Source organism: Dryobates pubescens, chromosome 20, assembly GCF_014839835.1.
Source record: "Dryobates pubescens isolate bDryPub1 chromosome 20, bDryPub1.pri, whole genome shotgun sequence".
Taxonomy (NCBI): domain Eukaryota; kingdom Metazoa; phylum Chordata; class Aves; order Piciformes; family Picidae; genus Dryobates; species Dryobates pubescens.
The window spans coordinates 22,522,635-22,545,423 of NC_071631.1; the positions used below are offsets into that span (position 1 = coordinate 22,522,635).

General features: G+C 58.1%; 1 protein-coding gene across 1 annotated transcript in view; it reads right to left on the reverse strand.

The window, feature by feature from the left end:
* Nucleotides 1-20,761, reverse strand: part of LOC128898249 (protein shisa-6-like) — a 32,687-nt gene extending 11,926 nt beyond the window's left edge. Inside the window, exon 1 of the mRNA XM_054171116.1 lies at nucleotides 20,611-20,761. Coding sequence (XP_054027091.1) covers nucleotides 20,611-20,761 — 151 coding nt within the window. The remainder of the gene's footprint in view (nucleotides 1-20,610) is intronic.
* Nucleotides 20,762-22,789: the final 2,028 nt, after the last annotated feature.

The following is a 22,789-nucleotide window of genomic DNA, read 5'->3' on the forward strand; positions in this document are numbered from 1 at the left end:
AAGGACCAAAGCTAATCCCAGATGTCTTTTGCATAATGGAGTTTGAGGGCAGGAGCAGAGGATGGGAGGCTCCGGTAAGGAGAAGCAGCTCCTGTGACTGATGTGCTGGGACCAGCTCAGCAGAGTTTGCTTAGTGGTCTTCACTCCTACAGCACAGAGTCATAGAGGGCTTGGGCTGGAAGGGACCTCCAAGCTCAGCCAGCTCCAGCCCCCTGCCCTGGGCAGGGACCCCTCCCACCAGCACAGCTTGCTCAGGGCCTCATCCAGCCTGGCCTGGAACACCTCCAGGCAGGGCACAGCCACAGCCTGCCTGGGCAGCCTGTGCCAGGCTCTCCCCACCCTCACTGCCAACAATTCCTTCCTCCTCTCCACTCTCAGTCTCCCCTCTCCCAGCTCAAAGCCATTGTTCCTCAGCCTGGCACTCCCAGCCCTTGTCCAGAGTCCCTCCCCAGCTCTCCTGGAGCCCTTCAGGTCCTGGCAGCTGCTCTGAGGTCTCCCTGGAGCTTCTCTTCTGCAGGCTGCACAGCCCCAGCTCTCCCAGCCTGGCCCCACAGGGAAGGTTCTGCAGCCTCTGCTCATCTTGGTGGCCTCCTCTGGACCTGCTCCAACAGTTTCAGGTCCTTCCTATATTGGGGACCCCAGAGCTGGAGCTTGTCTGCTGCTCTGTTCCCCAGCACTCCCACTCATCCCAGTGCAGCAGTGGGAGCTGACCCTGGAAGATGGATCACGTGCCCTGGGGTTACCTTTGAAAGTCAGAATGCATCCCCATGTCCCTCAGCACCACCCTGCAGCCACTCCATCTGATAGCTCTCAGACACATTGTGCACTCTGGGCACAACCTGCAAAGTGATTTGCAGGGGAACCTGGAGGGAGCCAAGCCCCCCAGCTCAGAGCACACCCAGCAGAGTGGGGACATTGCCCAGCAGTGGCATCTCTCTTGGGTTACAAATTCTCTGTGCTGCAGCCTCAAAGCAGCCACAGATCCTAAAGCAGCTTAAAATTCTGCCAGTGTGCCTCTGATGAATTCAGCAGGAGAGGTCTCAGCTCTGCAGCATTGCCTCATCTACTGAGATCTGTGGGCTCAGTGCTCTGACCAGAGAGCTGTGCTGCTCCAGCCACTGGCAGGGCTGGCACCATGGCAGGGCATCACCAGAGACTCCCTGGGCTGCAGGGAGCTGGCACAGAGAGCAGGAAGGGAGCAGGCAGCTCTGTGGGGAAGCTCTCCCTTTGCAGCTCTGTCCCTCTTGGACACTGAGCAGCACTCAGCATTTCTTCTGCTTGGTGGCCCAGAACTGCTGGGTGAGTTCAGACCCTGTGGTGCTTCTGGGAAAGCCAAAGGACACATGGGGCAGGCTCAGCAAGGCTCCCCTGCTCCCCTTGGACCTGGCTCTTGCACAGAAAGAAGAGAAAGTGCTGCCCAGGGGCAGACTGGCAGAGAGCTCTGCACACCAAGGGCACTGCCACAGCTGGTACCACACCTTGGGGGCAGGAAGGCAGAGGTGGCTCCTGTGGGGAGGAGCAGACAGCACAGGGCACCCTCAGCTGCCCCCCAGGGGAGTGCAGCCCATGGATGGCATCCTCAGGAGCAAGCTGAGGGATCCCCAGGGCCAAGCCTCTTCTTCCCTGGCTGCTGGCCCAGCAGGACTCTGTCCCTTCTGCCTTCCATCCCCATCCCTGGGATCCTCAATCCACTGCCAGAACCCAGCTCCTGGATCTGGTTCCCATCTGCTGCTGAGTCCAGGCTGGGACTTGCCCAGTGCCTGCCCCCAGCAGCAGTGGTGCCAGTGGTGCCTTCAGGGCTTGGGTTCCACACTGCTTTGTGTCTCTGTGTCTCTGTCCCCTGGCATTGTTCTTCTCTCCACCCCAGCTGGGTCAGTTCCTTTCCCACCCCCTCAGGCTCTCTCCCTGCTTCCCTTTCTCTTCCCTTTGGCAAGCAGAGGCTTCATGGAGAGCCTCTGGCACTGCTCTGGTGGCCAGCCCAGCCCTGGCCCTTGGCACAGAGGAACATTTGTGCTGCTGCATCCTGTGTGCTGGAGAGGCTAAGGGCAGTGTTTGCTATGGCACCCAGAGGGTGCTTAGGTTCCCTCTCTGCAGCTACAGCTGGTGTGAGTGGACAGGACATGGATTCAGCCTCTGCTTTATGCTTGTGCCCAGCTGCTTGGTAGCCTAGGAAGGGAAGGAGTCCCTCGAGGCTGCAGGAGAGCCTCATGGTGCTTCCTGCAGGCACAGGGCTCAGAAGCTGCTTCAGGATGTCTAACACTGGGGATTTGTGGTGTGGGGATCAGACCTGAGGCCTTCTTGCAGTGTTGCTCTGCCCCTGTTCTTGGAAGGCAGTTTGTGTTTCAAAGTCTGTTTACAGAAGGTGCAGAGCCCTTCATGTGCAGGGACAGCAGCAGCTGACAGCCAAGACAATCAGAAGTGACTTTCTGGGCAAGTTTTGCAGGGAGCCCAGGAGGCAGCAGGGATGTGCTCCATATTTGCTCTGAGCCTGCACATATGTTGTGTGAATTTTGCAAGACATTTCAGCAGATGCCTTTTAAAGCATTCACCCAGGGAAAGCAAACAATGTCACCTAGGAGGAGCTGCTACAACCAAGCCTTCTGCTGCTCAGCTTCAGCTCAGCAGAGCTTGGGCCCTCTGTCAAAGCAGAAAGCTCCCCCAGCACTGCCTTCTGCTCAGCCACTTGAAGGCTCTGACAGCAAAGCCTTCCCCAGCTCTGCTGCAGGCTCTTCCAAAGGACCTTCCCACGTTCCTCTGGTAGTGGCTGCTGTGCCAAGGCTCAGCACCTCCTGAGCCATGCTGGAGCTGACATCCTGTTAGAGCAGGCACAGGACTGATGTTCACAGCCTGGAGTTTCAGATCCTAGCACAGCTCCTCAGTGTTTGCAGGGAGGGCTCTGTGTTTTCACACCCCTTCTGTCTCCTGCTACAAACACTGTTATTAATAGTCCTTTGCAGCTCTCAGGAAGAATCTCAAAGAGGTTTCTACATTTCCAGGTCAGATTCTCCGTGGTGTAAACCAGCAGCTCTCCAGTGAATAGCTGCCCTCATTTAGAGGAGCTGGAGATGTGGGACTGCAAATTCAGTCAGTGATTAAAGGCCTCTGTGCATCAGGATGGTGCTAGGATTAGGGCTGGCAGGGCTGAGATCTGAGCAGCAATCTGAAGGGGTAAGATGCCAAAAGCAGGAGGTGCAGCAGCACATGGCAAGAAGATGTCCTTCAGTGCTGCAGAGAATCACACAGCACAGACATCAGCTGGGAAGGGACCCTCCAAGGATATCCTGTCCTACCCCCTGCAGGCAGCAGGGACAGCTCCAGCCAGAGCAGGCTGCCCAGGGACACAGCCAGGCTGAGCTTCAATGTCTGCAGGGATGGAGCCTCCACCACCTCCCTGGGCAGCCTGTGCCAGTGTCTCCCCAGCCTCCCTCTGCAGAACTCCCTCCCTGAGATCCAACCTAACTCTGCCCTGCTCCAGTTCCAAACCATTGCCTCTGGTCCTATCCCCACAGCCCTTCTGAGCAGTCCCTCCCCAGCCTTTCTCTAGGTCCCCTTCAGATACTGGAAGGCTGCCCTAAGGTCTCTCTGGATGATCAGAGGGCTGGAGGACTTCTGCTGTGGGGACAGGCTGGGAGAGTTGGGGCTGCTCAGCCTGGAGAAGAGAAGGCTCCAGGGAGACCTCAGAGCAGCCTTCCAGGACCTGCAGGGGAGCTGCAGGCAGCTGGGCAGGGACTGTGCAGAAGGGCTGTGGGGATAGGCCCAGGGGCAATGGCTTGGAACTGGAGCAGGGCAGAGTCAGGTTGGAGCTCAGGAGGGAGTTCTGCACAGGGAGGCTGGGGAGACACTGGCACAGGCTGCCCAGGGAGGTGGTTGAGTGGGGGCCTGAGCAGCCTGCTCTAGCTGGAGGAGTCCCTGCTGGCTGCAGGGGGGTTGAGCAAAATGACCTTGGAGAGCCCCTTCCAGCCTGCTGCAATCTGTGACGTTCCTAACCAGCTCATCCAAACCCCTCCAGGGACGGGGACTCCACCACCTCCCTGGGCAGCCTTTTTCTCTGCCTGATGATCCTGTTGGGGAAGAAATGCTTCCTAATACCCAACCTCAGCATCCCACGGTGCAACCCGAGGCAATTTGCTTTGGCCCTGTCCTTGCCCAGCGCTGTCAGGCCAGCTGCTGCCTCCCTCTCACCCCTCCCTGGAAGCCCTGCTGCTCGGCAGGGAGAGCAGCTCACATCTGGCTGTTGGGTCTGCAGGTTCACTTCTAGAGATCTGATTACCTTCTCATTGCCTCACAGCTATTTCTACTGGGGATCAATCTCATTTCAACAGCCCTTAATTGTTATGATTTTGTAAACAGCATCTTAAACACAATAGGCACAAAACCCTCAACAAATTGCTGGAGGAGATGTGACAGGAGGGGGAATCATTTCCATGTCTGCTGGGATCCTCCCAAGCTGAAGCTTCTGGGCTGATGTGAGAAAATTGATGTGAGAATTACTTCAGCAATTTATCCCCCAAAGCCTTGTTAGTGAGTGGGAAGCGAGATGGCCTGGATTGAGAACTGAGGGGAGCAGGGAAGGAGATGGGAGGAGGATGGAAAGGAGGTGGGAAGGAGAAAGGGAGGAGGTGGAAACAATATGGGAAAGAAGGAGAGGTTGGGAGAGGAGGGGAGAGGAGAGGTTCAGAGAGGAGAGGTTCAGAGAGGAGAGGTTCAGAGAGGAGAGGAGAGGAGAGGTTGGGAGAGGAGAGGAGAGGAGAGGAGAGGTTGGGAGAGGAGAGGTTGGGAGAGGAGAGGTTGGGAGAGGAGAGGAGAGGTTGGGAGAGGTTGGGAGAGGAGAGGAGAGGAGAGGAGAGGTTGGGAGAGGAGAGGTGAGGTTGGGAGAGGAGAGGTTGGGAGAGGTTGGGAGAGGAGAGGTTGGGAGAGGTTGGGAGAGGAGAGGTTGGGAGAGGTTGGGAGAGGAGAGGTTGGGAGAGGTTGGGAGAGGAGAGGAGAGGAGAGGAGAGGAGAGGAGAGGTTGGGAGAGGAGAGGAGAGGAGAGGTTGGGAGAGGAGAGGAGAGGAGAGGTTGGGAGAGGAGAGGAGAGGAGAGGAGAGGAGAGGAGAGGAGAGGAGAGGAGAGGAGAGGAGAGGAGAGGAGAGGAGAGGAGAGGAGAGGAGAGGAGAGGAGAGGAGAGGAGAGGAGAGGAGAGGAGAGGAGAGGAGAGGAGAGGAGAGGAGAGGAGAGGAGAGGAGAGGAGAGGAGAGGAGAGGAGAGGAGAGGAGAGGAGAGGAGAGGAGAGGAGAGGAGAGGAGAGGAGAGGAGAGGAGAGGAGAGGAGAGGAGAGGAGAGGAGAGGAGAGGAGAGGAGAGGAGAGGAGAGGAGAGGAGAGGAGAGGAGAGGAGAGGAGAGGAGAGGAGAGGAGAGGAGAGGTTGGGAGAGGTTCGGAGAGGAGAGGAGAGGAGAGGTTGGGAGAGGAGAGGAGAGGAGAGGTTGGGAGAGGAGAGGAAAGGAGAGGTTGGGAGAGGAGAGGAGAGGTTGGGAGAGGAGAGGAGAGGTTGGGAGAGGAGAGGAGAGGAGAGGTGAGGTTGGGAGAGGTTCGGAGAGGAGAGGTTCGGAGAGGGTAAACACAAACTCATCCATAGGAATCTGTTTCAGGTTCACAACTGCAGCTCTAAAATGGAGTCTGCCTCCATCAGGGCAGACCCTGCCATCTCCTCTGGAAAAGCACTTGGCCAGATGAAGCTCCTGAAGCCACTCCTTGCTCCTGGTGGTTTTCCAGGGGCTGTGCTTTCAGAGCTGATCTGCAGCTGCTGTGAGCTGCCAGGAACGCGATGCTGAGCGCTCCCTGCTCGCTCCATCCTTCAGCGCTGTGCTTCCTGTCTGGGTGGATGTAACAACTGCTCTACCTGACTCTTTGGGGGAGCATAATTAAATATGCACTAAATAGAATGAGATTAGATTGCAGCAGCAGTGACAAAATCAAGTGTTAAGCTTTACAGCCTCTGAGCCCAGGCAGTCAATCTACATTTCAGTTACAGCTGCTGCCACGCTGCCTCCAGCTCCTTCTTTTGAGTCACATTGGAATGGTTTTATAGGAAAATAATTGCATGTGCCTGGTGTGCACAAAGACTGGAGAGCTGAGCAGGATACAGCCAGGCATTGAAGGGCTGAGCTGAAATTCACTGGCAGAACTGAGCTGTATTTAGAAACCAGCACCAGAGCACTCAGCTCCACCTTTCCCACACAAAATCATCGACTTGGAGAAGGGTTTAGGCTGGAAGGGACCTCAGAGCTCATCTCCTCCAACCTCTCTGCCATGGGCAGGGACACCTCTCAGCTAGCTCAGGTTGCTCAAGGCCTCATCCAGCCTGGCCTTGGACACCCCCAGGTGGGAGGCAGCCACAGCCTCCCTGGGCAGCCTGTGCCAGAGCCTCACCAGCCTCCTACTGAGGAACTTCTTCCTCAGCTCCACTCTAACCCTGCTCTGCCTCAGCTCCAAAACAATCAGGGCAATCCCAGGCACTGATCCAGGCTGGGCAGGGACTGGCTGCAGAGCAGCCCTGAAGAAAAGGCCTTGGGGGTGCTGGGGGAGGAGAAGCTCAGCAGGAGCCAGCAGGGAGCACTTGCAGCCCAGAGAGCCAAGCAGAGCCTGGGCTGCAGCAAGAGAAGTGTGGCCAGCAGGGCAGGGAGGGGATTCTGCCCCTCTGCTCCACTCTGCTGAGACCACAGCTGGAGCTCTGGGGCCAGCTCTGGAGCCTCTGTGCCAGGAAGGATCTGGAGGGGCTGGAAGGTGTCCAGAGGAGGACAGAGGAGGAGCAGAGGGCTGGAGCTGCTCTGCTGTGAGCACAGCCTGAGGGAGTTGGGGTTGTGCAGGCTGGAGAGGAGAAGGCTCCCAGGAGACCTTCTGGTGGCCTTCCAGGATCTGCAGGGGGCTGCAGGCAAGCTGAGGAGGGACTTTGGAGGGTGTCAGGGAGGGATAGGACTGGGGGGGATGGAGCAAAACTAGAAGTGGGGAGATTGAGATTGGCTGTGAGGAAGAAGTTGTTGCCCAGGAGGGTGGTGAGAGCCTGGCACAGGCTGCCCAGGGAGGTGGTGGAAGCCTCCTGCCTGGAGGTGTTTGCAGCCAGGCTGGAGGTGGCTGTGAGCAACCTGCTGTGGTGTGAGGTGTCCCTGCCCATGGCAGGGGGCTGGGACTGGATGAGCCTTGAGCTCCCTTCCTATGAGTCTATGATTCCCCTTGTCCTGTCTCCAGACACCCTCAGGAAGTCTCTCTGCAGCCTTCCTGGGAGGCAGCTCTAGGGTCCCCCTGGAGACTTCTCCAGGCTGAACACCCTCATAGCAGAGGTGTCCTTGAACCAGCTTTGTGGCCTCCTCTTGACCTCTGCCCAACATGCCAGGTTTTCCAAACACAGAACAGGAAAACATTTCAGTGCTGGCTCCCCAGCTCCAGAGGCACAGGGAACTGCTGGAGAGAGTCCAGGGCAGGCTGCAGAGCTGCTGAGGGGCCTGGAGCAGCTCTGGGAGCAGCAAAGGCTGAGAGCCCTGGGGCTGAGAGCCTGCAGAAGAGCTGATCCTGGGCATTGTGATCCTGGGCAAGCTGCTGTGTGCTTGAGCAGGGGGTTGGACTGGATGACCTTCAGAGGTCCCTTCCAGCCCCACCATGCTGGGGTTCCAAGGTTTACCCCTCCACAAACCCTCTGTGCTACCAGGCAGGGAGCAAAGGGAGCTTTTCTTCTCCCTCAGTTAGCTGTGCTGTGAGCAGCTCTGTGCTAATTAGGTTCCAGCAGCCTGACAGCACAGATTACATGAGATCCCAGCACTAATTAGCAGCTATTCCTTCCTGCATCAGAGGAGTTCAGTGTAATCACATCAGTGATCTCATGGCCACACAAGACAGGCAACCACCAAGCCAGGGTCTGGTTTTTTTACTCTAGGAACCTGAAGTGGAAGCTGAACAGCCCAGAGAGCCAAGGCCCAGCCTGGCTTTCCCTGGCTTCCTGCCCCCTGCAGCACAGCCTCTGCTCATCCTGTTTCATTTGTGCCTTTGCATGTCAAAGTACAAGGTCCTGCACCTGGGCCAGGGCAGTCCCAGGCACAAATGCAGGCTGGGTGAGGAGTGGCTCAAGGACAGCCTGGAGGAGAAGGCCATGGGGGTGGCAGTGGGTGACAAAGTTCCAGGGAGCCAGCACTGGGCCCTGGCAGCCCAGAGCCAGCTGTGTCCAGTAAAGAATTTGTTCCTCCTCTCCTCTCCCAGCTCAAAGCCATTGTTCCTCAGCCTGGCACTCCCAGCCCTTGGCCAGAGTCCCTCCCCAGCTCTCCTGGAGCCCTTCAGGTCCTGGCAGCTGCTCTGAGGTCTCCCTGGAGCCTTCTCTTCTGCAGGCTGCACAGCCCCAGCTCTCCCAGCCTGGCCCCACAGGGGAGGCTCTGCAGCCTCTGCTCATCTCTGTGCCCTCCTCTGGAGCCTCTCCAGCAGCTCCAGGTCTCTCCTGTGCTGGGTGCCCCACAGCTGGCCCCAGCCCTGCAGGTGAGGTCTGCCCAGAGCAGAGCAGAGGGGCAGGATCCTCTCTCTCCAGCTCTGGCCACACTGCTTTGGCTGCAGCCCAGGCTGCCCTTGGCCTCCTGTGCTGCCAGTGCCCATTGCTGGCTCCTGCCCAGCTCCTGCCCCCCAGCCTCCCCAAGGCCTTTGTCCTCCAAGCCATTTTGTTGCAGGAAAGCAGCTTGGCCAATTCTGTACTGGAAGACAAAACTCACCATAAACCAGGTCCAGGGTAGTTATCAAGATGAAGTTTCTGCATTACAAACAGAAGGCTGAACCAAAAGGGTGACAGATCCAGGGCTGCAGGGAGTGTGGGAGGGGTGAGACTGCCCCAACACTTGTGGCTCCCCAGCAGAAGGGAGGTTCCAGCTGCAGATGCTGGAGGAGCTCATCACAGGCAAAGGGTGGAGGGGAGAACAACGACAAGGCCAAGACAAGGTAGCAGCAGAAGAGGGAAGGAAGCAGAGAGGAGCTGGGGCTGAGGTTTGGTTGGTGGCACAGCCAGGGGGAAGCACTGCCCTGGGCAGCAGTGAGTGCTCTGCTTTTGGGTGCAACCAGCAAGCTGCAGCTGATTTGGCTGAGGTGCAGGGAGGGATGTGTGCCCACTCAGCTGCTGGCCTGGGCCAAGGAAGATCAAGAGGAGGGGGGAGCTAAGCCAGAGGAGGCAGAAGGGCTGAGCAGAGAGGGGCAGGGTTTCTGGCCAGGGAAGAAGTGAAGAAACATCTCCAGGCTGGGATGAGATGGTGGAAAGGAAGGGGAAACCAAAGGAGTGCCTTTGAATAGCAAGAACTGGCTAAAGGATGCCATGAGGCATCCCCAGGGTTATGAGGGTCAGAGGTGACAATAAATGTGCTGAGCCACCTGCAGGGCTGGGAGCAATGGCCATCCAGGCTCTCAGAGCTTGCTGGAGCCCTGTCAGAGAGGCATGAACACAGAGGAAGCTCTTTGGGGACAAAGACCAAACCAAGGGAAGCTTTGGAGGAGCTCTGGAAGGGCTGCCCTGACCCTTTAGAGGCATGGCCAGGTGGGGGTAGGCTGCCCCAGACATCTCCTGAGGCCACTGGGGCAGGTCAGTGCTAGTCCATGGCACAGGCCACAGACCCCAGAAGGTGCTCTGGGTTTCTGAAGTTCCTGGGCCCACAGACAATGGCCTGGTTCCACAACAGGTTAAAGAGGGTTTGGCAGGTGTGAAAGCAGCCCCTGGGAGTGCTTGGGGAAGAGGAAGCTCTGTTTATGAAGGGGGGCAGGGGGAGGCCTGAATCTCTGCAAGGGCTTTGCCTGTGCTGCACTACGGAAGCCAGAGAGACATCATGCAGTGGGTGAGGGACAGCAGCAGCCTACCCCAGCCAGACCACACAAGTACGGCTGGACAGCTTGGGCTGAGCTGTGAGCTGCAGCTCTGGCCACAGAGCTCAGGAGCCTGATGCCCATTGTCCTTCCAGCCTGGCTCAGAGACACACACAGGCAGCACTGGCTGACACGAGGGCGTCCAGGGAGGCTGTGGATGTGCCCTCCCTGGAGGGGCTCAAGGCCCATGGCCAGGGGGTGAAACTGGATGATCTTTAAGGTCCCTTCCAACCCCTTCTGTGGTGCTGTGATGGACTTGTCTTTGGCCATCATTTGCTGTGTTTTCACAGCCCCACAGGCTGGGTTGGAAGGGACCCTGGGAGGTCAGCAGAGCCCAGCCCCCTGCAGCCAGCAGGGCCACCCCCAGCTGGTTAAAGCTGAGAGCACTTTGCTGGCACGGAGGGGAGAGAGGGACAGCCAGACACGGGGACACAGAGGGCTGGGAGGTCAGATGGTGAGGGGAGGCACACTGCTCTGTGCACACCCCTGCTCCATGCTCAGTGCTAGTGCAGGCCATGCCTCCTGCCCCCCACCAGCACAGCCTCCCTCTCAGCACTGAGCTCGCCTGCAGGCCAGCAGCGGGCACTGGCTGGCAGAGGGAAGTTACAGCAGTGTGTCATTCGGGGTCTCTTACCATGTGTAGGTGTCTGGGTGGCACTGTCTAGTATCAGGTGGTTATAATTTTGTTCCTGGTCATCTGCAATTCACAGAAACAAACAAACAACAACAAAAGAAAGCTGTGAGAAAGAGCTCAGCAGCCCCCGGCCCTGCAGTGCTCATCACAGCTCCCAGCACTCCCGGGCGAGCTCAGCTGAGCCAGCAAAGCACAGGAGGGCGCCGCCGAGAGCAGGAGATGCTGCTCGTCCACTGCGGCTCCAGGTGCAAGGACTCCGGAACGGGAAAGGGCTGCCCCTCTGCTGAGCCTGCAAATGAAGCTGCAAATGAAGCAGGTCCAGGCAGGAGCAAACCACAGCTGGTGTTTCAGCACCGGGGGGGGGGGTCCTTGGGAGCTGCTGGAACCCCACAGCCCCTGCCCCACTGATCCATCGCCAAGCAGTGGGGAGGCTTCAGCCCAAACCACACAACAGACTCTGCCACTCTGACCAGAGCCACAACAACAACATCACAGAGTCACAGAACAGTTCAACTGCTGAGGCTGGGAGAGCCCTCTGAGCTCATGCAGCCCAGCCCTCCCCTAGAGCCCACCAAGCCAGCCCTGCTGCTGAGCCACTGCCACTGCACCACAGCCCTCAGCACCACAGCCCTCAGACCCCTCCAGGGATGGGGACTCCACCACCTCCCTGGGCAGCCTGGGACAGTGCCTGAGAGCCCTTGCTGGGAAGGAATTGTTCCTAACATCCAACCTGAGCCTCCCCTGGCACAACCTGAGGCCATTTCCTCTGGTCCTGTCACTTGCTGCATGTGAGCAGAGCCCAACCCCCACCTGGCTGCAGCCTCCTCTCAGGAGCTGCAGAGAGCAATGAGGTCTCCCTCAGCCTCCTCTGCTGCAGGCTCTACACCCCCAGCTCCCTCAGCTGCTCATTGCAGAACTCCTCATGCCTGTGTTCAAGTGGCTCCTGTTCAAGCTCTAGTGCCCTCCTGGGGCAGCATGGCCTGGCCTGAGGTCTGCTCTGCTGGTCTTAGAGACCTGCCTGTGATATGGCACTTTCCCCCCAGCAGATTGTTTCATCAGGTCCTCCTTGCTGCTTTGTTAGGTTAATTGCTTCTCTCCTGTCTACCAGGGACACAGAGACCATTCCCCTTCTGTCTGCAGTGGCTCTTTCTGACAAAGCTATGACTGTGTTCCCTTTATTCAAGTTAATCAAAGCCATTTCCTTTCTGCTCCTCTACGAAACTTGCTTTGCCTTTGCTAATTGTCCTTCTGGCATCCTGTGCTCTCTCCAGCTGACCTAAGTCCTTCTCAAGCCTGGCATACAGACTGGGGCATGGCTGAGAAGAGGCCAGGATTCAGCTGTGCCCCTGGGGGGCTCAGGTTGGAGATGAGGAAAAATCTCTTGCTGCCAGAGTGGCCAGAGGCAGAGGCTGCCCAGGGAGGTGGTGGAGTCCCCTGCCTGGAGGTGTGCAAGATGTGGTGCTTCACAACACAGCTTACTGGTGATGGCAGTTGGGTTGATGGTTGGACTGGATGATCTTAGAGGTCTTTTCCAACCCCAGTGACTCTCTGATTCTAATACAGAGTGAAGTGGAAGTACACTTCCCAGTCACTGAATCATAGTCTCATAGAATCATGGAGTTGTTTGGGTTGGCAAAGCCCTCTGAGCTCATCCAGTCCAACACCAACCCAACCCCAGCATGGCCCCAAACCATGGCTCCAGGAGCCATGGCCGCAGCTTGCTGCAACACCTCCAGCCATGGGGACTCCACCACCTCCCTGGGCAGCCTCTGCCAGGCCCTGACCACTCTGAGAGTGAAGAAATTTTTCCTAATATCCCAATCTCACCTTGCCCTGGATCAATTCCCTGCCATTTCCTCTTGTCCTATCACCTAGGGAGAAGAGAAGGATGCCCCCCCAGGGATCAGTGCTGGGCCCTGTCCTCTTTAACATCTTCATTGATGATATGGATGAGGGCATTGAGTCAGTCAGCAGCAGGTTTGCAGATGACACCAAGCTGGGAGCAGATGTTGGTCAGTTAGAGGCCAGAAGGGCTCTGCAGAGGGACCTCGACCGACTGGACAGATGGGCAGAGGCCAACAGGATGGCATTCAACAAGTCCACTTTGGCCACAGCAACCCCATGCAGAGCTACAGGCTGGGGGCAGAGTGGCTGAGAGCTGCCAAACAGAGAGGGACCTGGGGGTGCTGATTGACAGCTGCCTGAACATGAGCCAGCAGTGTGCCCAGGGGGCCAAGAGGGCCAATGGCATCCTGGCCTGCATCAGGAGCAGTGTGGCCAGCAGGAGCAGGGAGGTCATTGTGCCCCTGGACTCTGCACTGGTTAGGCCACACCTTGAGTCCTGTGTCCAGTTCTGGGCCCCTCAGCTCAAGAAGGACATTGAGAGACTTGAAGGTGTCCAGAGAAGGGCAACAAGGCTGGGGAGAGGCCTTGAGCACAGCCCTGTGAGGAGAGGCTGAGGGAGCTGGGGTTGCTTAGCCTGGAGAAGAGGAGGCTCAGGGCTGACCTCATTGCCCTCTACAACTACCTGAAAGGTGGTTGTAGCCAGGTGGGGGTTGGTCTCTTCTCCCAGGCAACCAGCAGCAGAACAAGAGGACACAGTCTCAAGTTGTGCCAGGGGAGGTTTAGGCTGGAGGTGAGGAGAAAGTTCTTCACTGAGCGAGTCGTTCGGCATTGGGATGTGCTGCCCAGGGAGGTGGTGGAGTCCCCAGCCCTGGAGGTGTTCCAGAGGGGATTGGATGTGGCACTTGGTGCCATGGTCTGGTCATGAGGTCTGTGGAGACAGGCTGGACTTGATGATCCTTGGGGTCTCTTCCAACCTTGGTGATACTGTGAGGCTGTGAGACTGTGAAGGGCTCAGTCCCCCCCTGGCTGCAGCCTCCTCTCAGGGAGCTGCAGAGAGCAATGAGGTCTCCCTCAGCCTCCTCTGCTCCAGGCTGAACAATCCCAGCTCCCTCAGCTGCTCCTTCTAAGAATTCTCCTGACCCTTCCCCAGCTCTGTTGCCCTTCTCTGGACCTGTTCCAGCAACTCAAAACTGAACACAGTATCCACCAGTGCCCAGTCCAGGGGCACCATCACTTCTCCACTGCTGCTGGCCACACTGTTCCTGATCCAGGCCAGGATGCCATTGGCCTTGGCCACCTGGGCACACTGCTGGCTCATGTTCAGCTGCTGCCAGTCAGCACCCCCAGATCCTTTTCTGCCAGGCAGCCTTCCAGCCACTCTGTCCCCAGCCTGTAGCACTGCCTGGGGTTGCAGTGACCCAGCACTTGGTTTTCTTAAACCTCACCCAAGTGAGCTCAGCCATGGATCCAGCCTCTCCAGGTCCCTCTGCAGAGCCTTCCTTCTCTCAAGCAGATTAGCACTGCCACCCAGTTCAGTGTCACCTGCAAACTTCCCGAGGGTGCCCTCAATTCCCTCATCCAGATCACTGATAAAATTCACAAAGAGAAGTGGCCCCAGCCCTGGGGACTGCTGCTCGTGGCTGGCTGCCAGCTGGACTTGCCTCCATTCCCCAGCCCTCTGTGGGCCCTGCCACTTGTAACCCAGGCCCCCAGGCAAGCCCTGAGCAGCCAGTGCCTGCAGCAGCATGCCCTAGGAAACCACAGGCTTTACTCAAGTCATCTACTGCTGTCAGCTCCAGCTCCCATGGTCTGCTCTTTCCCTGGTTCATGGCAATGTTCTGCTCCTTTCTGCTCCCCTGACAGCTCTTCCAGAGAGCTGCTGCCTGGTCAGCTGTCCTTGCCCCTGCAGGAGGGGTGCTCACGTCCCTGGCTCAGCCCAAGGCACAGCACTTTTCTCCAGTTCAGCAATTTCTCCTCAGCCTATTTCTCAAATTTGTCCAGAACCATTTTAAATTCTAATGCCACTCCCTGGCAGCATCCTGGCCCTGGCAGCCCCCTGGTCACCCAACCCCTGGCAGCATCCTGGCCCTGGCAGCCCCCTGGTCACCCAACCCCTGGCAGCCTCCTGATCACCCAACCCCTGGCAGCCTGCTGGTCACCCAGCCCTGGCAGCCCCCTGGTCACCCAGCCCTGGCAGCCCCCTGGTCCTGGCAGCCTCCTGGTCACCCACCCCTGGCAGCCCCCTGGTCACCCAGCCCTGGCAGCCCCCTGGCCCTGGCAGCCCCCTGGTCACCCACCCCTGGCAGCCCCCTGGTCCTGGCAGCCTCCTGGTCACCCAGCCCTGGCAGCCCCCTGGTCCTGGCAGCCTCCTGGTCACCCACCCCTGGCAGCCCCCTGGTCACCCAGCCCTGGCAGCCCCCTGGTCCTGGCAGCCTCCTGGTCACCCACCCCTGGCAGCCCCCTGGCCCTGGCAGCCCCCTGGTCACCCACCCCTGGCAGCCCCCTGGTCACCCAACCCCTGGCAGCCTCCTGATCACCCAACCCCTGGCAGCCTGCTGGTCACCCACCCCTGGCAGCCCCCTGGTCACCCACCCCTGGCAGCCCCCTGGTCACCCACCCCTGGCAGCCCCCTGGTCACCCAACCCCTGGCAGCCCCCTGGTCACCCAAGCTTCACCTGCAAAGCTAACAAGCAGCTCTCTCTCCCCACCACTACCACCCAAACCAAACACAGAGCTCATCCTCCTACTGACTTGTAGCTCCCTTCTGTGGTCATGGCACCTCCCCAGGGGGGCTCACTAGGAACATGGCTCTCCCATCAGTCTCCCATCAGCCTCCCATCAGCTCTTCAGGAACTGCTGCAAGGCCATGATCCTCAGCAGAAGCTGTTTCTCCAGTGTAAAACAGACCCAAGGGGAGCTGGCTGTGATCTGCTGAGAAGCCCACGCTGGCTCTGCTCCCCCCCCTGGAAGCTCATCTCCCTGCAGAGCCTGCTGGCTGTGTGCAGCCAGGAGCAAGAGCAGAGGTTACTGGTTTGGATCACGACTGCAGGGACACCTCCCCCTGTCCACTGCTGCAGCCAGGAGCCAGGGACTCGTTGTGCACACAGCTGTGCCACAGAGCAGACACTGTCCGTGGGGCAGCAATGTGCCCTCGCGGCCAAGGCAGCCAGCGGTCTCCTGGGCTGCCCTCACAGCAGTGTGACTGCCAGCAGGGCAGGGCAAGTTCTCCTCCCACTCTGTTCTCTCCTGGTGAGACCATATCTGGAGTCCTGGGTCCAGGGGTGTGCCCTCCAGTCCAAGAGGCACAGGGAACTACTGGGGAGAGTCCAGTGGAAGCTCTGAGGATGATGAAGAGCCTGGAACATCAGTGTGAGGAGGAAAGGCTGAGACCTGGGGCTGTTGAGCCTGGAGAAGAGAAGACTGAGAGGGGATTTGATCAATGTTTATAGGTATCTGAAGGGTGGGGGGCAAGAAGGAGGGGCCAGTGGTGTCCTGTGAAAGGACAAGGGGCAATGGACACACTGGAACCCAGGAAGTTCCACCCCAGCATGAGGAAGAACCTGGAGGTGCTGGAGGCCTGGAGCAGCTGCCCAGAGAGGCTGTGGAGCCTCCTTCTCTGGAGCCTTTCCAGCCCCACCTGGCTGTGTCCTTGTGTGACCTGCCCTGGGTGCTCCTGCTCTGGCAGGGGGCTGGTGTGGATGTCCTCCAGAGGTCCCTTCCCAACCCCACCATTCTCTGAGCCTATGCCATCAGCCTGGTTACCAGCATGGAACCACAGCTCTGGTAGGAGAAGCCCACTGAGAGCACCCAGCCCAACACCAACCCAGCCCCACCATGGCCACAGCTTGCTGCAACACCTCCAGCCATGGGGACTCCACCACCTCCCTGGGCAGCCTCTGCCACTCCCTGACCACTCTGGCAGCAAAGCAATTTTTCCTCCTCTCCAACCTCAGCCTCCCCTGGCACAATTTCAGGCCAGTTCCTCTCCTTCTCTCACCTGAGCCTAGGGAGCAGAGCCCAAGCCCCACCTGGCTCCAGCCTCCTCTCAGGGAGCTGCAGAGAGCAATGAGGTCTCCCTCAGCCTCCTCCTCTCCAGAAGAGCCTGGCTCAGCCTTCTCTACTCACTCACCAGTTACTTCCATGCATTGCTGAGATCCCCCCAAGCCCTCTCCTCCCCAGGCTGAGCAGACCCAGGTCTCAGCTTCTCCCATTGCAACAGATGCTCCTCTCCCTTAAGCATCCTCCTGATCCTTTGCTGGACCCACTGCAGTTTCTCCAGGTCTCTCCTGTACTGGGTTCCAGCACCAGGTGTTGAAGAGAGGTGTGGAAGGTGTTGCAGCAAGCTGTGGCCATGGCTCCTGGGGCCAGGGTTTGGTGGCCATGATGGGGTTGGTTTGGTGTGGGACTGGATGAGCTCAGAGGCCTTTTCCAACCCAAACTCTTCTCTCATTCTCTGGTTCTGTGTTTCTCAGCAGTGCCAGGGGAGGAGGCTCAGCTGCCTTGACTTGCTGGCAACACTGCTCCCAGAGCAGCCCAGGCTGCTGGAGGCCTTCCCTGCCGCCAGGGCGCATTGCTGGCTCGTGTTGCACTTGGTGTCGGCGCCTGTCCCACTGCTGCTTTCCCCACCATTTATTACCTTATTTATAAGCAATTAAATCTGGGTTTGCCACTTGCAAACTAGGCTGTGAGTAATGAGCCTCCTCTGCTTGCCCATGACCTCTCCTTGCCGTTTGCAGCTGAGCATCACTGAATTGCTCCACGGCTACTTCTCTCCTGTGAGCCCCAGCGAGGGAGATCTTGCCCCGGGAGGTCTCCAACCTTCCCCCCGCCTTGCAGGGAGCCTCTGCTTCCTCTGCCGCTGGGCTTCAGCCTGCTGCAGGCACACAAGGTAGGGATGGACAGCGAGGAGCTGCAGCCACAAAGCTCATTTACAAATCAGATCACAGAAAACATCCACAGATCGAAACTGTTTGTCCTCTCCTCAGCTAAGGCTGCTCAGGGGCGGCAGGAGCTGACAGAGGAAAGGTTACAGGGAGACGCTCGCCGGCCAGAGAGGAAAGCGTTTAACAGCGGCCACGGAGCTCAAGCACCTTAATTGGTCCCGAGGGCTAACGACAGAGCGTTCTGCCTCCTGAAAGCGCTGCTCCAGCCGCTGCCTCGCAGCCTGCCTCTGCGCTGCCCTTGTCTCCTCTGAGCACAATTGCACCTGAAGAGGATCACAAGTGTCTGCTGGTCCTGATCAGCTTCCCATCTCACCTCAAATGGTTCTTATTTCCCCTTTCTTTTTCCTTCCCTTTCCCTTTCTTTCCTTTTTTCCCCTTTCCCCTTTCCTTTCCCTTTCTTTCCTTTTTTCCCCTTTTCCCTTTCCTTTCCCCTCTCCTCTTTCCCTTACCCTTCCCCTCTCCTTCCTCTCCCCTTCTCCTTCTCTCTCTCTTCCCCCCTCCTTCCTCTTCCCTTCTCCTTCCCCCTCTCTCTTCCCCTCCTCCTCCTTCCTCTTCCTCTTCCTTTCCTTTCCCTTTTTTCCCCTTTTGCCTTTTATCCTTTCCCTAACCCTTCCCTCTGACACTCCCAAATGTTTTAGAAGCAGCATCCAAACCAGTCCAGCACTGAACCATTCCCCATGCCTGAGCTGATCCTGCAGCCAAACACAGCTCTGGGCTCCACCTTCCAGGGCTGCAGCCCCTGCAGCCCCCTCCCCAGCAAGGGGAATGCTCTGAGCTGGTGGCTGAGCCTCCTGCACCTCTCCAGTTCCAGGAGCTGTGGCTGTTACCTGCCGGGCAGGCAGCAGTGGCTGTGCTGCAGGCCAGGGGCTGAGCTTGGAGCCATTGCCTAGGAAGCTCCAGCAGGCAAAGAAAGGACTCCCAGTGCTTGGAATTGCCAGACCCCGAGTCAGGACTATGGAGCAGAGCTGGAGGAGGGGTCAGACACCAGAACCAGCAGAAAGCATCAGGCACCTCACAGGAAGAAGGGAAACCACTGCTGCCAGGCCCTCTGCCAGCTGGGGAATCACAGCATGGGTTGGGCTGGAAGGGACCTTCAACACCACCCAGCCCCAGCCCCCTGCCCTGGGCAGGGACACCTCCCCCAGCCCAGGCTGCTCAAGGCCTCATCCAGCCTGGCCTGGAACACCTCCAGGCAGGGCACAGCCACAGCCTGCCTGGGCAGCCTGTGCCAGGCTCTCCCCACCCTCACTGCCAACAATTTCTTCCTCCTCTCCACTCTCAGTCTCTCCTCTCCCAGCTCAAAGCCATTGTTCCTCAGCCTGGCACTCCCAGCCCTTGTCCCAAGTCCCTCCCCAGCTCTCCTGGAGCCACTTCAGGCACTGGAAGCTGCTCTGAGGTCTCCCTGGAGCCTTCTCTTCTCCAGGCTGAACAACCCCAGGGACTGCTTATGGACAGAGAGCTGTTCTAAGAGCTTCAGGGTGCTTGCTGCAGGAAATGAGTTTGCTTAGTGAGGACAGGACAAGAGGTTGCATACCACAAGATTCTGTCTGTGGTGTGCAGGTGGACCCAGGATCCACTGCTCTGGAAATGGAAGTGCTGAGCTGAGAGAGAGGAGCCTGTGGTGGGATGCACTTGTGAGCTTGTGCACCCAGACTCCCGTGTTCTCCAGCCTGCTTTGCCTATTCAAGCTCCTCAGGAAGACTGCAAAGCAAGGGTGCTTTAAGGCATGGCAGCACTGGCAGCCACACCAGCATCTGCAGGAGTCCTACAATGCTCATTCAAGCCTGGGCACTGCTCTGAAAGCCATAGCCAACAGGCCAGGGAAAGGGACTGAAGAGGAGCCAGCAGCCCCTGCCACACAAATCCTTCCCTTCTGTGAGGAAAGGCTGAGAGCCCTGGGGCTGTTCAGCCTGCAGCAGAGAAGGCTGAGAAGGGCCCTGAACAATGTCTGTAAATACCTGAGGGGTAGGACAAGATGAAGCTGCCAGGCTCTTAGTGGTGGTGCCCAGTGATAGAGGTACAGGCTGGAAGCCAGGAGGTTGGATCTGAGCAGGAGGAGAAACTTCTTTGGTGTGAGGGTGGTGGGGGCCTGGGGCAGGCTGCCCAGAGAGGCTCTGGAGTCTCCTCTGGGACCCTGCTCTGGCAGGGGGGTTGGACTGGATGGCCTCTGGAGGTCCCTTCCAACCCCTACCATTCCATGGTTCTGCCCCCTGGTCTTTGCAGCAGCCTCAGCATTTGCTTCAGCCTTGCTCCCCAGCTGAGCTCTCCAGAGGAGGAGGTAAGCAGCAGTTTATTTTTCTGATGACAAGATAAGAGTTTGGCATCTGCACTAATGAAGAGAGAGAGAGAACAAAGAACCCAATCCCTTTCAAGGCTAATCTCCCACAGTCCTTAAGTACAACAAAAGACTTCTGGCTTCAGGAACTGAGAGCAATGCAGCCCCCGAAGGCAAGGAGGAAAGCAGACCCAGAATTGAGGATGAGGATGTAAATACTTTTGGCATAAAGCTACTCATTTGTCATCTGCCTGCCCCTCGCTGGCATTTCCTGGTCACAATTTGCAGTCCAGAGGAGAACCCTTGAGCAAAACCTCCTTTAACTGCTGCTGTGCTGGTCAAGCAAAGCTGAGCAGGCTGCCTGGGTGAGCGAAGCAGGAATCAAACCTCTGCTAGCCAAAGCCTTTGGCATCAGCTCGCATGAGACAGATGGTGGCAGACAGCTCCCAGCACTGGAGGCCATCCCGGGGTGGAGGGGGATGGGGTAGCAGTGGGGAGACTCAGCTCCCCACGGCCTGCCCAGCCAGGCAGGGCTCTGCCATTGCTTATCAGAGGTGATGAGCATCTGAGTAATTAGCCTAATAGGTGGCTACATCCCAGCTGTCCTGGGTGTGCTTTAGCCAATCACTAATTGCTTTCCACTCTGTGCTGTGCATTTCCAGCTCGCAGAGTGCTCTGCACCTGCCCAGCGATCCCCCGGCAAGGGGCAGTGCCGGGGGGCGCCCAAGGCAAAGCCACCCAGGTGAAGCTCCGAGTCAGGAGGTCAGACATGGCAAGGGCTGGAAACGGCAGCCGAAAGGCTGCCCCCCCACAAGCCTTCCTCTGCTCTCCTGATGTCAGGGGTTTGTTCCAGCCCTATTTCTCAGCTGTAATCCTGTGACTCATCCATTGAGCAGGATGCTCGGGGAATAAGGCAGCTATTCAGGAGTTATTTTAATCCTCATTAAGCGGTGAATGGCCCTGTTCTGCGGGATCCCACGCCAGCCAAGCCCTGCTCTGCTCACAGAACTGTGATTTTCCACGCGGGCTCTGCCTGCAGCCCATCTCTGCCTCACACCAGCAGCTTCCCGGCTCCCGCTGCAGGCGGGCTGGGGGCCGCCGGCCCCGGGCTGCCGCTGCGCTGCGCTGCCGGCGCCGGCCAGGCTCTGCCGCTCTTGAGGAACAGCCGCGGAACGCTCGGGACAGAAGCTGCAGATCCCACAGGGCATCCGTAATAGGATTTTGCGAGCATAAATCAGATGCTAATTAATCATAGCCCTTGTGTGGGGAAGGCAGAGCAGGTGCAGCTGTTCCTGGCTTAGGAGTGGGGATGCAGGCAGCTGCAGTCGCTTCCCTGCGGCCACACGGTAGCAGGAGGAGGGCTGGAAACTCTGCCCCCAGCTCAGTCCCGGGGTTGTTACTCCATCGCAGCCCTGCCAGCCACAGCTCACCCTGCCTGAGCAGGGCTGTGGCAGCTCACTGGAGCTCAACACCCCTGCAAATGATTTACAGACTCAGAGAATCGTTTTGCCTGGAAAACCCCTCTGAGACTGAGTGCAACCAGCAACCCCCCCCCCACCACCATGGCCACCAACCCATGGCCCCAGGTGCCATGGCCACACATTACTGGAACACCTCCAGAGATCACCTGAGATGAGGGAGCAGAGCCCAGCCCCCACCTGGCTCCAGCCTCCTCTCAGGGAGCTGCAGAGAGCAATGAGGTCTCCCTCAGCCTCCTCCACACTGAACACCCCCAGCTCCCTCAGCTGCTCCTCCCCAGCCCTCTTCTCCAGACCCTTCCCCAGCCTTTCTCTGGACCTGCTCCAGCTCCTCAATGTCCTTCTGAGAGTGAGAGGCCCAAACCAAACCCAGGACTCGAGGGGCAGCCTCCCCAGTGCTCAGCCCAGGGGACAGTCCCTGCCCTGCTCCTGCTGGCCACAGCATTGCTGATCCAGGCCAGGGTGCTGGTGCCCTTCTGGGCCACCTGGGCACAATGGGCACAAAGGTGTTGGAAAGTTAAGGGAGGAGAAAGCAAAGTGCCTGTGTGGGTGTGCTGGGACAATCCCAGGCCAGCAGCAGTCTGCAGTCAGCCAGGAGAGCTGAGCTGGCTCCAGGGAGTGCCAGCCCAGAGATGTCCTGCTCAGTACAGAGGGGGAAGTTTGCTGAGCACCAGAGGCCTTCTTGCTTTGGTTTCTGCTCTTGTTTGAGCTTCTCCTGACCCTGCTCCTCTTCCTTATCTTGAGGATTGGTTTCCCTTCAGTTGTGCCTGCCATACCTTTGCTGGGCAGTGCCTCTTTACTGGTATTGGGCTGGCTGCTTCGTTAAACCCATTTCCATTTTAACCCATGGGCCTTGTCCTCCTTTCCTCATCCCTCTTCTCTGCTGGGGAGGGGCACTGGCTGATGGAGCAACTGCTGGAGTTTAGCCCCAGATATGGGCTAAATGTGGACAGTGACAGCAGGGCCAGACCTTTCCTCCCTGCTGTCTCACCCACATCAGCAGAGCCTCCCAGGAGCGCCTCAGCATCCTTCCCTGGAAGATCTTCTCCTGCCCATCCTCCTGAGCAGCATCCCTGAGGGCAGCCAAAGCTGTCAGCACCAGCACAGTTGTGGGGATGCTCTGCTTTGCTCTCATGGCAAGCTCAGGCAGGAGCCTGATGCTTCTCCCACCTGGGGACACTGCAAATTGCTCAGCAGGATTTGCATTGTGGAACTCCCTGGCAGTGGCAAGAGAAGATCCTGGCTCACCTGGACAGCCTTCGAGTGCTTTTCCTGCCCACCTCCTGGAGCTGCCATTTGCTGCTGCATGCTTCTCACATCGTGGGACTGCCTCCAGCACCACAGAGCAGTGAGTCATGCCCAGAGCTCCTCTGGCCAAGTGGTGCTCAAGGCAGATCTTTCACTTGGAGACCTTCCAGCAGGAAGCTCTAAACTGGATGAGTTAACAGTTCCCAGGAACCTCCAACTCAGTCATTTGCTACTTTTTTTTGACCTCTGGTTTTTACAGTGCCATGGAAGTCTTTCCAAGAGGACAGTGCTGGCTCATCCTTACAGGCAGGGTTTATTCTGTCCATAGCTTATTCTACCCAGAAACAGAAGGAACTAGCAGAAGCCTTCCCTGAATGAAGTTTTTCTGATGGAGAACTGTGATTTTAATGTGGCCTTGCTCCAGGCAGTGGCTGTTATCAGAGGATTCCTCTATGGGGCTGTGTCTGCACACCCACAGGCAGGGAGCACAGTAGGGCACATGCTGTGTGC